Genomic DNA, 14,853 nt, shown 5'->3' with positions numbered 1-14,853 from the left:
AAATTTCAGTGTGAATTAGCATATGAATCAGTAATGAGACATTGTTGAGGTTGGAAAAGACTGGTTTCGTGAGGTATCTCAAAAGAATTTGTAGGCTTGAACCCATCTCCTAGTCAAGGGGCAAAGTTTTATTGCAATAGTAGTTGTAATGCCATTACAAAGTGGACTTGAATAAGCAGAGAAACAGAAGCAAGAAGAGACTTTTATCTAGCTTTTATTATTGATATGCTAATCCTATGACTCATAGGTAGGAAGGAATTTGGTTCTCATAGTCTAAATTATTACTGACCAGATTATCAGTCAGCAATGGAGGAATGGTTTTATTCACTATTGTCTCAGGAGTTTGATCTGTGGAAGTTTCCTGAGTCCAGAAGCTATCTGACTAAGGAGTGGTGAGAATCAGACATACTGGGCGTGGGAGTTTCCTGAGGCAGAAAATCTAGAATCGCTGACTTATTGCCAGAATAGAAGCCCCCCCAAAATCCGGGGACCACAAAATCATATTATCAATATGGCAGCCAAAAAGGCTCATGTAATTTTTGGATTATTTTATGAGTGGCCAAATCTTTCAGGAGGAGAAAGGTAGTAATTCTACTGGATTTTGCCCTCACCAAATGTTAGCTGGAATATCGTGTTCATTCCTGGGCCACCAGAGTTTAAAAAGGACATTGATAAACTGGAGATTGCCCAGAGGAGGACAATAAGGATGGTCACAATTCTTGCATCCATAATAAATTATCCATTGAAAGAATTAAGTTATTTTTAGCTTGGAGAAGAGAAGACTCAGGGAGCATCTGATAATTGTCTTCAAATTTCTAAAGGGCTGCCATATTGAAGATGAAATAGATTTATTCTGTTTAGCCCTAGAAAGCAGAATTAAGAGCCAGGTATGGAAACTACAAAGAAGCAAATTTAGAATAGATGTTAGGAAAAATTTCCTAACAAATAGAGATGGGCAAAAGTGGAATAGTTTGCCTCAGGGGGTGGAGGGTTCCCTTTTCTGTGAAGGTCTTTAAGCAGAGACTGAACAATTGCTTCTTGGGTGTGTTGGAGTGGAGATTTCTTGGATGTATGGGTTAGACAAGAGGCATACTGAAGTTCTTTCTGGCTTTTCAGTTCTGTGAATAAAAAACTGGGTTTGAGTATTTTTTTACCATTTGAGAACATAGAAATCTATCAGAATGGACTCAGTAACCTTCTCACTGATAGAGAGCCCAAGAGGAAAGACATTCCCTATGGCCCAGTTTCTTAAATGTGGGTTGCAATTTATTATCAGCAAGTATTTGATTTGTATACTTATTCTACATACTTATATGCTTGGTGTCACGTAAAAATTTCTTGGGCAAAAAGGGGCCATGAGTGAAAAAAGTTTAATCCTTGCTTTATGGCACTTAATCCCTTCAAGACAGTAAGCAGCTCCAATCACTTTTAATCATCCATAGACATAAACATCCATTCTGTTTTTCAGTTTATATTAATCATGGCATCAGATTTCTTCCAGATTGAATGTTCAAGTACTTGTTTTTCGTGACATAATTATTCTATCCCAGTGAGAAAGGAAAAGAAAAAACACTTTTAAAAAAAGGAAATCAGGATTAAATGGCTTACACAGGATCAAACAATTAATAAATGTCTGAGGAAGGATTTGAATACTCTGGTCATCCTGACTCCAGGGCTGGTGCTTGATACACTGAGCCCCACCTAGCTATCCCTTTAAAAAGACACATTTAGAAAGCATCAGCCAGAGATAAAAATGCTTTCATCTCATTCCCCAATATAGTCCCAATGATTTCCAAGCCTAAGGTTTGCCTTTCCCTTTGTCCCCAAGAGTTCTTAAAAATATCCAAGAAGTTAGAGAGGGCTCCTAACTTCTTAAACACTTCTGCTTGTCTTGTGCACTATTCTAGTGAGTTGTTTCTAAGGAAACAAGTAGATTTCAATAAAAAATTCCAGCCTGAAGTGAAGCTTCAAAGAATCCCTTTCTTGATCCCATCTCTCATAAATAGTATCTTCTCATGACTTTGCTCCAAAGTCTGTGTTCCTCAGGGAGGACTTCAACCAGCTCCACACTGGCAGCCCAAGCTCTAGAGTTCTAAGGGTTACCAAGGACTGGTTCTTTGGCAAGCCTTCACTGACTCTATTAATAATCTATTAAATATTTACAAATATTATCATTATTTATATGTATTTAAACATTTATAAATATTATTATTAATAATAGATACTTAGCTTGTATATAGTATTTTATGGTTTGCAAAAGGTCAAAATATACATCTACTATCTCATCTGATCCTTAAAACAGCACAGGGAGATAGGTTTTATATTATTATTCTCATTTTAAAGATGAAGAAATTCATACAAAAGATAAGTGACTTGCCCAGCTCCTAAGTGTCTAAGGCAGGATTCATACTCAGGTCTTCTTGATTCCAACTCTAGCACTCTATGCACTGTACCATCTAACTACTTCATATTATCTGTAAGACATTGTGCTAGTTACTGAGGATAGGTCAGGGGCTAATAACCTTCTGTTATGTTATGGATGCATTTTATATTCTAATGAAGTTTATGGACCTCTTTTCAGAATAATATTTAAATGCATAAAGTAAAATTCCTAGGATTACAAAGGAAGTCAATTATGTTGAAATAGTTAGCAAAATATTTCTTTAAAAAAGTTCACAGAAAAAAGAATAAAATAAAAAGTACACAGCAGAAAACAAAAGAAAACCTACAAGGAAGCCAAGGAAAGATGGACAAGTATGAACATAATGTCTTCTATTATTATATGCTTTTTTGAAATAGAAATTTATTGTTACATATTTTGAGTCCTCTCTGATGTTCTGCTGGGCACATGATTTTTTTTTTCTTTTTCTGTCTTTTTTCTATCTTGTATTTAAGATTTAAATAAATAAATAGATTTTTAAAAAATAAAAATATCAAAATTCATAGAAAAGCAGCTTATAGAAGGATGTATAGATTAATGGGAGTAGGATAAGTTGTGCAGATTAATGGAGGGGGAAAGGTGTGTAGATTAAAAGGAAAGGGATAAAGAATGAGAGAAAGGGTAGGGTAGGATAAGATGGGATACAGAAGTGTGTATAAATTAATAGGAGTAAGGTAAAGAGGGGAGGGAAGTGGAGAAGAGTGATCCTTAATCAGGGTGGGGAGGCCAAGTTAACTGGTAGAAGTAAAATAGAAGAGTTAGTAAGGATAGGAAATAAAAGATATACACAAATATAATAGCAATTATCAGGAGTAGAATTTATTAGAAAAAAAAGTAGGAATAATAATGTCAGCCATATTAATATTGTATTAGATGTATTTGTATATATAGATATTATGTGTATGTATATTAGTTGTTCTTTGTTCTCAAAGAGTACCAAAATGACATCATTGTTAGAGTCAAGTTAGTGTGTCCAGTTGTGACTGATCAGACCAATAAGAGCTCGGATTGCTCTGCCACAGGTTGGCCCTGTGAACATTGGGGAGGTTTCTCTAATTTTTCACATCTCATGTTTCTTTTGAGTTTATTTCATTCTGTTTTGCTCACAGAGCAGAGCACCTTCTCTGATGAGGGCACACTGGACTGGTCCTGTGACATTGTCTCCTATGTCATACAATTGATTCTAAAGTCCTTAAGAGAAACCTTGAGAGTGTCCTTGTATCACTTTTGCTGGCCAACTTGTGAGCACTTGCCTTGAGTGAGTTCTCCATAAAATTTTTTTTGGCCAGAGTACATTTGGCTTTAAAACAATATAGCCAGCCCAGTGGAGTTACACTCTGCAGTAGAGTTGGAATACTTGGCAGTTGAGTTTGAGAAAGGACCTCAGAGTTTGATATCTTATCCTGCCAGGTGATCTTCATAATCTTCCTAAGACAAGTCAAATGGAAGCAATCCAGTTTCCTGGCATGGTGCTGGTATATTGTCCAGGTTTCACAGACTTACAATAATGGGGGCAGCACAGTGACTCTGTAGACCTTCAGTTTTGTGGTCAATCTAATACTTCTCTTCCACACTTTTCTTCAGATCCTTCCAAATACTGAGCTAGCTCTGGCAATGCATGTGTCACCTTATTATCAATGTGTACATCCCAGGAAAGTACACTGCCAAGGTCAGTGGACTTATCCCACAGCATTCAAAACTTCTCTGTTTGCTTTAACTGGTGATTCCCTATATGGATGGCCTGGTGCTGTCTAATAGAATACCTGTATTTTTTTGGTATGAATTCTTAGACCAAAATTAGTACAGATAGCAGAGAATCGGTCCATATTTGTTGCATCTCAACTTTGGAGCCTGCATTAAGTACACAAACATCTGCAAATATATATATATATATATAATGTATATCATGTATCAACACTTCCTCCACTTTAGTTTTGACTTGTAGCCTTTTCAAGTTGAATAATTTACTATCAGTGAGGTAGCTGACTTTGATGCCATGTTTATCCTCATTAAAGGCATTTGACAACATGGCTGAAAACATCATGTTATTTTATTTTGTCATTTTTTTCCTTTTTTGATTTGGTTTTTCTTGTGCAGTAAGATAATTGTATAAACATGTATGTATATATTGGATTCAACATATATTTTTACCATGTTTAACATATATTGGACTACTTGCTACCTAGGGGATGGGGTGAGGGAGAATGTGGGAATAATTGGAACACAAAGTTTTGCAAGGGTTAATGTTGAAAAATTATCCATGCATATCTTTTGAAAATTAAAAATCTTTAATTAAAAAAAACACTTGGAAAAAAAAGAAAATAAACAGACCCATTTGTTATTTCTTTTTTTTTTTTTAATGTGGCCAATATGTTTATTTCTTTGTTTCACTACATTTCCCTTTTTTTTTTTACTTAACATATTTTATTTTTTCCAATTATAATTAAAGATAGTTTTCAACATTCAAAAAAAAAAAAAAAAAACATCATGCTAATAAACATGGGAGCAAGCACACAGCCTTGTTTCGCTCCATTGGTGACTGGGAAAGCTTGAGAGCATTGTACATTGTCCAAGATATGGCCAAGCATGTCATCAGGAAAATGATGCACTACACTGATATATGAATATATGGGGGTACATATTTATGTGTGTGAGTGTATGTGTGTGTGTATGTATATATACATAAATATATCTGGGGGGGTGGAGGAGAGAAGAAAGGGGAAAAAAGAATAAAGTAAAAAGTGCACAGCAGAGAACAAAAAAAAAAGTTACAAGGAAGCAAAGAAAAGATGGGCAGTTGTGAATACAATGTCTTTTATTATAAATTCTTTTTTGAAATGAAAATTTATTGTTACACATTTTGAATCCTCCCTTATGTTCTGCTGTGCATATGACAATGTTTTGGGTTTTTTTTTTCCCTCTATTTTGTATTTGTTTTAAATAAATGAATACATTTATTTTTTTAAAAGTTCACAGAAAGAACTGATGGAGTCTGAATAGCATGCTATTTTCACTGTTTTTTCTTTTTATTCCCCTTTTTTTCTGTTTCTTCTTTCACAACATGGAAATGTTTTACATGATTGCACATGAATCACCTATGTCAGACTGCTTGCCATCTTGAAAAGAGGGGAAGGAAGGGGATGAGGCAGAAAAATGTGAATGAATATTTAAAATTTTCTCTACATATGTTTACAGACCCTAGGTTAAGAACCCATGTCACATAGCAGATTTGACAAGGCTAAACTCAAAATTTTTTTGTTGAGTTTTTATATGTATTTGGAAAACTAAATACTGTTGGTAAAAGAAAAAAATAAAAATGCAGACATGGAAAAAAATTCAACCAAAAAAACATGGAATAATTCAGCTTGGCTCAAGAATGCATGCAATCACAACAAAGGAACTTGTTTCCCATAATTCCATGGGCTGAGCCAAATGTACAAAAGAGGATAACTTGATCAAAGAGAAGAATGATCAAAGTTTTGATGTTTTTAGAGGAAATTCTGAGCATGAGCTAAAATAAGTAAAAACTATTGAAAAGATTTCAAGATATAATTTGGAATCTGGAATTTTGGTAATAGACATAAGAGAGCCTCACTCTCTGATGGCAGTCTTAGTCAGAATGTCCATATAAGTTCCTATAGAAGGTAAAGCCCACAAGAGGGGAAAGTTTTCTTGACTATTATTGACTTGAGAATAAGTCCTTCCATACACATTTCCTCTAAACTAAGACTTTAAAAAAGGGCTATTTCAGGCTGGTGTACCTCCTTTCCCATTCAGGACCTAGCCCACATCATGATCCCTTGAAAGCTTCTAACCTCATAGAAGCATATTGCCATTCAGCATCCATTTCAAATCATAGCTCACAAGCTCCAACAGATTTTTAAAAACTTGCTATCCAGAATTTTAATAGACTTGGGATGGAAAGTGCCACCCGCATCCAGAGAGGGAATTATGGAGACTGAATATGGATCAAAATGTGGTATTTTCATCTTTTCTTTTGTGGTTTGTTTTCATTTTTTTTCTTTCCCTTTTTATGTAATTTTTCTTAAGCAGTATGACAAATGTGGAAATATGTTTAGATGAATTGCACATGTTTAGCCTATATCAGATTGCTTGGTGTCTGGTAGGGAGGGAGATAGGGAGGGAGGGGGTAGGGAGAAAGGGAGAAAAATTTGGAACACAAGGTTTTGCACAGATGAATGTTGAAAACTTTGTGTGTATTTAGAAAAATCAAGTACTACTGAAAAAAATAGCTAGCCAAAGAACATATTAGTTCAAAACAGAAGATATTTAATTCAATAGCATGGCAAAATCAAGAATGAGATATCATCCCATACCTATTGACCACTGCTGGAACACATGTGGCCAGGTAATACTTTGGGGAAAGGGACAGGCACACATATGCAACATACAAGGCTGGGGAATATACATGGATGAGACAACTTGGTGATGCTCCCTGCTGGAACAGTTCTCTTCCTCCAGTACTGCTGCTGGCCATTGTCCTTCATTCTCAAAGAGTACTAAAATGACATCACTAACTACATTAAGGTCAAGGTACAGTGTATCCAACTGTGGCTGATCAGATTAATATGAGCTTGGTCTGCCACAGGTTGGATACAAATAATTCATATGAACCTTTGAAGTAGAGATATTTCTAAATTTGCACATCTCATGTTCTTTTGAGTTTCTGCAATTCTGCTTTGCTCATAGAGTACAGCACTTTCTTTGATGTAGATACACTATTCTGAGTAGTCCTATGCTAATGTCTCCCATGTCTCATGATCAATTCCAAAGTTTTTCAGAGAGACCTGAAGAGTATCCTTGTATCACTTTTTCTGACCTCCACATGGGCACTTCTTCATGTGAATTCTCTGTAAAATAGTTTTTTTAGGCAAATATACATTTGGCATTTGAACAGTGTGGCCAACCCACTGAAGTCTTGCTCTCTGCAATAGGGTTTGGATGTTTGGCAGTTTACCTTGAGAAAGGGATTCAGTGTCAGGAACATTATCTTGCCAGGTAATTGGAATCTTCCTAAGACAATTCAAATGAAAATGATTTGATTTCCTGGCATGATGCTGGTAGATTGTCTAGATTCCATGAGCTTAGAGCAATGAGGTCAGCATACTGGCTCTATAGATTTTCAGTTTGGTAGGCAACCTAATCCTTCTCTCCCATCCTTTCCTTCAGAGTCTTCCAAACTGCTCCTTCTTTTTAGGGAGAGGTGTTCTGGCACGTAGTTGAGAGCTGCTGTCTTTGCAGAGCTGTTTTGGGAGGTGTATTTTTTATTTATTTATTTATTTTTGCTGAGTTGCTGTTGTCTGTTGTCATCTACTAGTCTTCTAGTAGCTAAGCTCTATAGGGTGGGATCTATTCTACTTGGAGCTCATAGTCCCAAGACTCTTATGACTTTGATCCCTGCGTGACTCACCCAGCCTGCTGACTTGGAGAAACTCTTGAGTTTGTTTTTTTATAATTACATTTTATTTCTTTTAATCAGCAAAGATTGTTTTCTTTCTCACCTACCCCATTTTTCCATCACTGCCCAATTTAAAAAACAAACAAACCCTGTTACAAACATGTATAGTCAAGCAAAATAATTTTCTGTGTTGGCCATGCCCCACAAAAATATATCTCACTCAGCATGCTTGATTCTTTCATCTTTCTATAATGAGGTGGTTAGGATGTTTCATCCTTAGTCATCTGGAATCGTAGTTGGTCATTACACTGATCAGAGTTCTTAAGCCTTTCAAAGTTGTCTTTACAACATTGTTGTTATTGTATAAATTGTTGTTTCATGCAACTCTTCAGAGTTTTCTCTGAAACCATTCCCCTCTTCACTATTTCTTATAGCATAATAATACTAAATCATCTCATATAATTGTAACTTTCTCAGCCAATCCCTAACTGATGTTTCAATCCCTTCCTCAGTTTCAATTCATTACCACTGCACAAAGAACTATGAATATTTTTGTACATCTTTATTTAGAGCTTTTTTGTATTCCTACCCTCCTCCCCATCTAGGACTAATCATTCCCTTAATCTATTTTCCTTCTAATTCACCTTTCCCTTTTCCTTCCTATTTTCCTGTTGAGTGAAATGTATCCAATTGTGTATATATGTACATCCTTCCTTCCTTTGACCTATTCAGATGAGAATGAGGTAGATTTGTGCCAGCTATTTCTCCTACCTCTTCTTGTTCATATAGACTTTTATTTTCATATTCCAATTATGTTCAATAATTTATCCTACTCTTCCTCTCTCAATATGCTTTTCTCCTTCCTTTCCATTCTTCCATATTCTTCCATAACAGAACTACCCCGATGCCTTTTATCTAATTAGACTCTGTGAATTCTGATAATGATAGGGTTTAGAGGGATATATTTCATTTCCCCATATTAGAATGTGAGTAATTATCTTTGTTTAATCCCTTATGATTATTTGTGTTTTCCTATTTATGTTTCTCTTGACTCTTGTGTTTGAACTTCAGAGTTTCTGTGCAGTTCTGTGCAGGGAATTCTTAGAAGCCTTCTAATTCATTGTCCCTCTGTAGGTTTTCCTCATTTTTGCTGGTAAGTTATTTATGGTTGTAACCCTATATTTTTTGCCTTATGGAATATTGTATTTGCAAGTTCTCTGCTCTTTTATAGTAGTCTGAGGGAATTAAGGAGATTAGGACATTAATTGAGGAAAGTGAATGAACCATCGGGACTTCATCTAATGATCTGATTCTGGAGCTAATTCAGTTCCCTTTCTATTCAATTATGAATTTATTCCAATTTCTATCTTCTGAAAAAATCCTTATGTAATGGTGGGAATAGTGAAAAAACTTTATTGTAATGTTTTGAACTAACCCTGTGTGGCTGGGAAGCTGGAACACCTCTATCTGCTGCATACTTAGACCTTTAACTAAGGATGACATTATACTACCTAGAAACCCAGTTAAAGATTAATCCAAAGATTAATACAAGTTTTCTCATAATTTTACAGCTCAAGCAACTCAGATGTCTTCTCTGAAAACTGACTCTATTCTGATCATCAATTGTTTCCATGTTCCTCTAATTGAATTCAGAAATTTGGGAAAGTAGAGACCTCTTTTTCTGATTTTGGAGAACTGTACCTGTTCATTTTACCTCTCCCAACTTGGAAAGTCCCTAAACTTTTTTCTAATTAGAAATCAGATAATCTAATATTGTATTGTTTTCTTTTAATTAACTTTAACAATTAGCAATTTGATTAATCATTTTTAATGTATAAAAATCTTATTTCCCACTGTATTCAGGATCCAGCCCTAAAATGAGGAAAGACTTAGTCCCAATTTGTTAGGCAATTGTCATGCATTGCTTAATAAGTCAAAATGCTCAGGTGGATGCTAAATCATGTGGAATGCTTATTGTGACTCCCCAATTTGAATTATTTCTATCTTTAACATTTTTAATTTAACATGGAAATTCTGGATTTTGACTACATGTTTGTAGCAGGGTTTTTCTTCCTTCTTTAAATTGGACAGTGATGGATGAATGGGGTAGGAGGGAGAAAATACAATTTTTGCTGATTAAAAAAATTAGTTAAAAAAAAAGTTCAAGAGTTCCTCCAAGTCAGCTACCTGAGTGTGTCAGGCTACAATCTCTATCACAAAAGAGCTTTGGGGTTATGAGCTCCAAATTAGATATCTGCCCTCTAGAGTTTAGCAATTAGAAGACCATGAGATGGCAGCAGAGAGCAACCACCTTGTAAAACACACACCTTCCCGCCCACCTCTGCAAACAGTAAATAGCAACTTTGTGAAAATAAGTAATATATATATATATATATATTTAGATTTGCCAATCAAGATTTAGGCTAGTTTATGTCTTAGATCTGTTGGAAGAATTGGAGAAGGAGTGGAAACTCAGTGTAGTTCTTCCTGCTGCTCTACCATCTTGGCTCTCTGGTTAGCTTTAGAGGTTTAAGATCTGTCTTTTGAATTGCTTTTTCTATTTATTAACATCCTGTTCTCAGGGCAAGGGATTGGAAATTGAGAGTATGCCCATAAACTGGTGAATGGCTGAATTGATTGTGGTATGTGATTATGAAGGAATATTATCATTCTATGGAAAATGATGAGCAGGGTACTATCAGAAAAATCTGAAAAGTCTTCATGAGTTCAAAGTGAAATGTTCTGTGTACATATTAACAAAGTTAGAAGATGATCAATTGTGACTGACTTTGCTATTCTCAGAAATACAATGATCCAAGACTACTCTGAAGGACTTATGAATTGAAAAATGCTATCCATACCCAGAGCAAGAACTGATTGAGTCTGAATACAAACTGAAGCATACTTTAAATTTTTTTTTTTTTTATTGAGGGTTAGCAGGAGTAATAGATATCTATGGGTTTTTTTTGTTTTTCTTTTTTTGCAACATGACTTTTATGGAAATGTTTTGTATAACTTCATATGAGCCTTCTCAATGTAGGGGGGTAGGTGGGTGGTGGGGAAAAACTGAAATTAAAAACTTTAAAAACAAATGCAAAAAATGTTTTACATGTACCTGGGAAGATAAAAATATTAGAATATCTTAAAAAAAAAAAAAAAACCTGCCTTCACAACATAGTATTTTTCACTCTTTTTCACTCTTTGCTTGCATTTTATTTTTGTTTCCCCCCCCCTTTTTTTGTGTGTGGCATGATAATTATATAAATATGTATCTCTACCATCTAGGGGAGGGCATGGGAAAAGGGGAGGAAAATTGAAACACAGAGTTTTGCAAGGGCTAATGTTGAAGAATTGTCCACGCATATGTTTTTTGGGGAAAAAAGCTTTAATAAAAAAAGAAGCAAAACAAAAACCTGATTTTCCCCTGTCATTTTTAGGTGTCAGTGTCCATTAAATCATATACCACAAAATGAAGCAATAAATATAGCAATATATATTTTTGTACAAATAGGTTCTTTTCTCTCTAAAAAAAAAAAAAAAAAAAACAAAAACAAAAACAAAAAACCAAAAAAAAAAAAAAAACCTCTTTAGGGTAAAGATCCCAGGGCACCAGCTACAGTCTTTGGAGGGCAAAGTGTCCTGATGTCTGGACTGAAAGCACCATGAAGGTGGGGCCTGAGTTCAGGAACCTGATCCCTGTGAGACACATCATTTCCTACAGCCTGTCTCAGTTTGAGCAGAGAACCTTCCTCAACTACTTCACCAAGAGCATCCCAAATGATGTGCTTCAATGGACACAGAACCTCATTCTGCAATTTGCCACTCCCATCCCCTATTTATAGGCTTTTACTTCTTCTATACCTGGGTAACTTAGAAGTTTGAGAAGTCAAAGAGGAAGAGGCCAATTGACTTTGAAGAAAACAAATAAGCTTTCCTATTAAGAAATTTGTCTTCATATGGAGTTACTTCTAGTTTTCCCCTTGTCAACTAGAACAAATCTAAACACTTTTCCTAATGACAGTGTTTGATCCTCTCTAATTCTTCTCTTCTCCAAGCTACACACCCCCAATTTCTTTAACTGATAGAGGGATTCTGATAGAAGGATCTTAAGTCTTTTCACATCCTGGTAACTCTCTTCTGTATGTTCAACCTATTAAAGTCTTTCATTAGCTAGTGGCATAGTGGATAGAGTGCTGGGTCTGAAGTAAGAATGATTTGAGTTGGCTTCTGACCTGAGACAGATTCTTCCCAATCTTGTACTGAAATTAACTTTATTTTTTTATTTTTTTTATTTAATAGCCTTTTATTTACAGGATGTATACATGGGTAACTTTACAGCATTAACAATTGCCAAACCTCTTGTTCCAATTTTTCACCTCTTACTCCCCCACCCCCTCCCCTAGATGACAGGATGACCAGTAGATGTTAAATATATTAAAATATAAATTAGATACACAGTAAGTATACATGACCAAAACGTTATTTTGCTGTACAAAACGGATCAGACTCTGAAATATTGTACAATTAGCTTGTGAAGGAAATCAAAAATGCAGGTGTGCGTAAATATAGGGATTGGGAATTCAATGTAATGGTTTTTAGTCATCTCCCAGAGTTCTTTTTCTGGGCATAGCTAGTTCAGTTCATTACTGCTCCATTAGAAATGATTTGGTTGATCTCGTTGCTGAGGATGGCCTGGTCCATCAGAACTGGTCATCATATAGTATTGTTGTTGAAGTATATAATGATCTCCTGGTCCTGCTCATTTCACTCAGCATCAGTTCGTGTAACTCTCTCCAGGCCTTTCTGAAATTATCCTGTTGGTCATTTCTTACAGAACAGTAATATTCCATAATATTCATATACCACAATTTATTCAGCCATTCTCCAACTGATGGACATCCATTCAGTGAAATTAACTTTTAAAAAGCATAAGATCCATGTGTAGGAATTTGCACTTGTCCCCATATAATTCAATTTTATTAGATTAGGTTCCATGTTCTAATCTGCAAAGATCTTTTTGGATCTGAAATCCATCATCCATTGTACTTGATAAATTTGTAAACTTAATAAAACATACTATCTGGGCCTTTATCCAAGTCATTTGTAAAATTGACCTATAGCACACATAATTCTTGTGTGACCCTGGGCATTTAACTGCTGCTTACTTCAGTTTCCTTGATTGTAAATCAAGGATAATAATAGCACCTACCTGTTGTTGAGATGATAAAATGAGATAATGTTTGTAAAAGTGCTTAATACACTGTTTGACACATGATTCAGTTTTTTTTTCAGCCATGTCTGATTCTCATGACCCATCTGGAATTTTTTTGGCAAAGATATTGCAGGGATTTGCCATTTCCTTCCCCAGTTCATTTTATAGAAGAGGAAACTGAGGCAAGCAAGTGATTTATTCAGGGTCACACAGCTAGGAAACATCTGAAGCTGGATTTGAACTCAGGAAGATGAATCTCTATCTACTTTGCCTGTTAGCTGTTCCTGACACACAGTAGATGCCTATTAAATTCTTATTTCTTTTCTTCTTTCATAAAACATGGTATAGAATACAATATTCCAGAAGTGTTCTTACCAGGATACTTCTCATGCAGGGGATTCTCATTTGCCTTGTCCTGGATATTCTGTAGTTCTTAATGAAATCTAAGTTTATATTAGCTTTTTTTGTTATATAGTTGTATATAGCATGTTATATAGTTTCCTCATATTGACTCATATCCATGAAAATTTTCTGATCTTTTTAGACCAACTGTTGTCTAGCCATCCTCCCCCACCTTGTACTTATGAAGTTGACTCTTAAAAGAAAAAAAACAAATTTAAGTGTGAGATTTTGCATTTGTCCCTATATAATTTGGATTTTTGAGGTTGACTCAGTGTTCCAATTTGTGAAGGTCTTTATGGATGTAGACTCTATCATTCTATGTATTTGATAAATATGGTAAATTTGATAGGTGTGTATCTGTATTTTTATCCAACTCATTTGTAAAATTGATAAACAGCATATCACTGGGAAATGACTATACAAATTATGGTATGTAAATGCAATAGAATATTATTATTCCTTAAAACTATAGACAACTATGTGAAATAATGCTCTGAATCACTAATAATAAGGAAAATACAAATTAAAACAAACCTAAGTTTTTACCTCACACCATGCAAATTTGTAAAGTTGAGGAAAAAGGGAAGCACAACAGTCTTGGTTCCTTGGTGGTCAGCTCTTCTGATTTGGGGAACCAGTGGAAGAAGAGTGTATAAAGAGAGTTTGAAGATGTAATAAACTTCACATTTCACAAACTGAAAAAAAAAATCTCTTTGGGATACAGACCTTGTAGCAATAATGGTGAATCAAAGGATGTTGTAGAGTTTTATAGTCAATTCTTTAGATATAGTTTGAAAGTGCTCTCATGAATGGTTGAATCAGTTCACAAGTCCACCAACAATGCATTAATGTCTCAATTTTCCCACATCTCCATTATTTGTTATTTTCCCTTCTATCATATTAGTCAATCTCAAAGCAGCTAGATGACTCAGTGTATAAAGCACCTGGAGTCAAGAGGATCAGATTTAAATCTAGCTCCAGATGCTGAATCATTGCTGGCTATGTGATCCTGAGCAAGTCACTTAACCCTAATTGCCTCTCAAAAAGCCAAATAATTTGCATTTCTCTAATCAATTGTTATGTAAAGCATTTTTATGTGACAATTATTATTTCAATAAAAACTTATGTTTTACAAGACCCTACTATGTGTAATGCTTTAGGTTTTGAGGATACACAGACAAAAATGAAAACTGCTTTAGTAAATTCCAGTTACATTTGATAATTGTGCCAAATGCCCCTCAGCTGATTACCTGGGGAGAACAAACTCTCCACTGGAAAGAGACACAATAACAGGGATCAATGGAGCACTTGTTCCTCACAAGTTCCTGTCCATTTCCTTATTATGCTCCAGCAGTGACCTGGGCTTCTTGAAGGTTGTGC

At 35.1% G+C, this 14,853-nt stretch overlaps 1 protein-coding gene across 2 annotated transcripts in view; it reads right to left on the bottom strand.

Moving 5' to 3' along the window:
* LOC116419376 (protein FAM71F2-like) overlaps positions 1–14,853 on the bottom strand; it is a 43,618-nt gene that overhangs the window by 1,874 nt on the left and 26,891 nt on the right. The window contains exon 6 of one of the 2 annotated variants that reach the window (XM_031939021.1): positions 910–1,118. The exons of the other annotated variant lie outside the window; for it this stretch is intronic. Coding sequence (XP_031794881.1) covers positions 925–1,118 — 194 coding nt within the window. The 3' untranslated portion in view covers positions 910–924. Of the gene's footprint in view, positions 1–909; positions 1,119–14,853 lie in introns of those variants that run through there. 2 annotated transcript variants of the gene reach the window in all.

This window comes from Sarcophilus harrisii, chromosome 5 (assembly GCF_902635505.1).
Source record: "Sarcophilus harrisii chromosome 5, mSarHar1.11, whole genome shotgun sequence".
Classification (NCBI taxonomy): Eukaryota; Metazoa; Chordata; class Mammalia; order Dasyuromorphia; family Dasyuridae; genus Sarcophilus; species Sarcophilus harrisii.
This window is presented reverse-complemented; position numbering and strand designations above follow the sequence as displayed.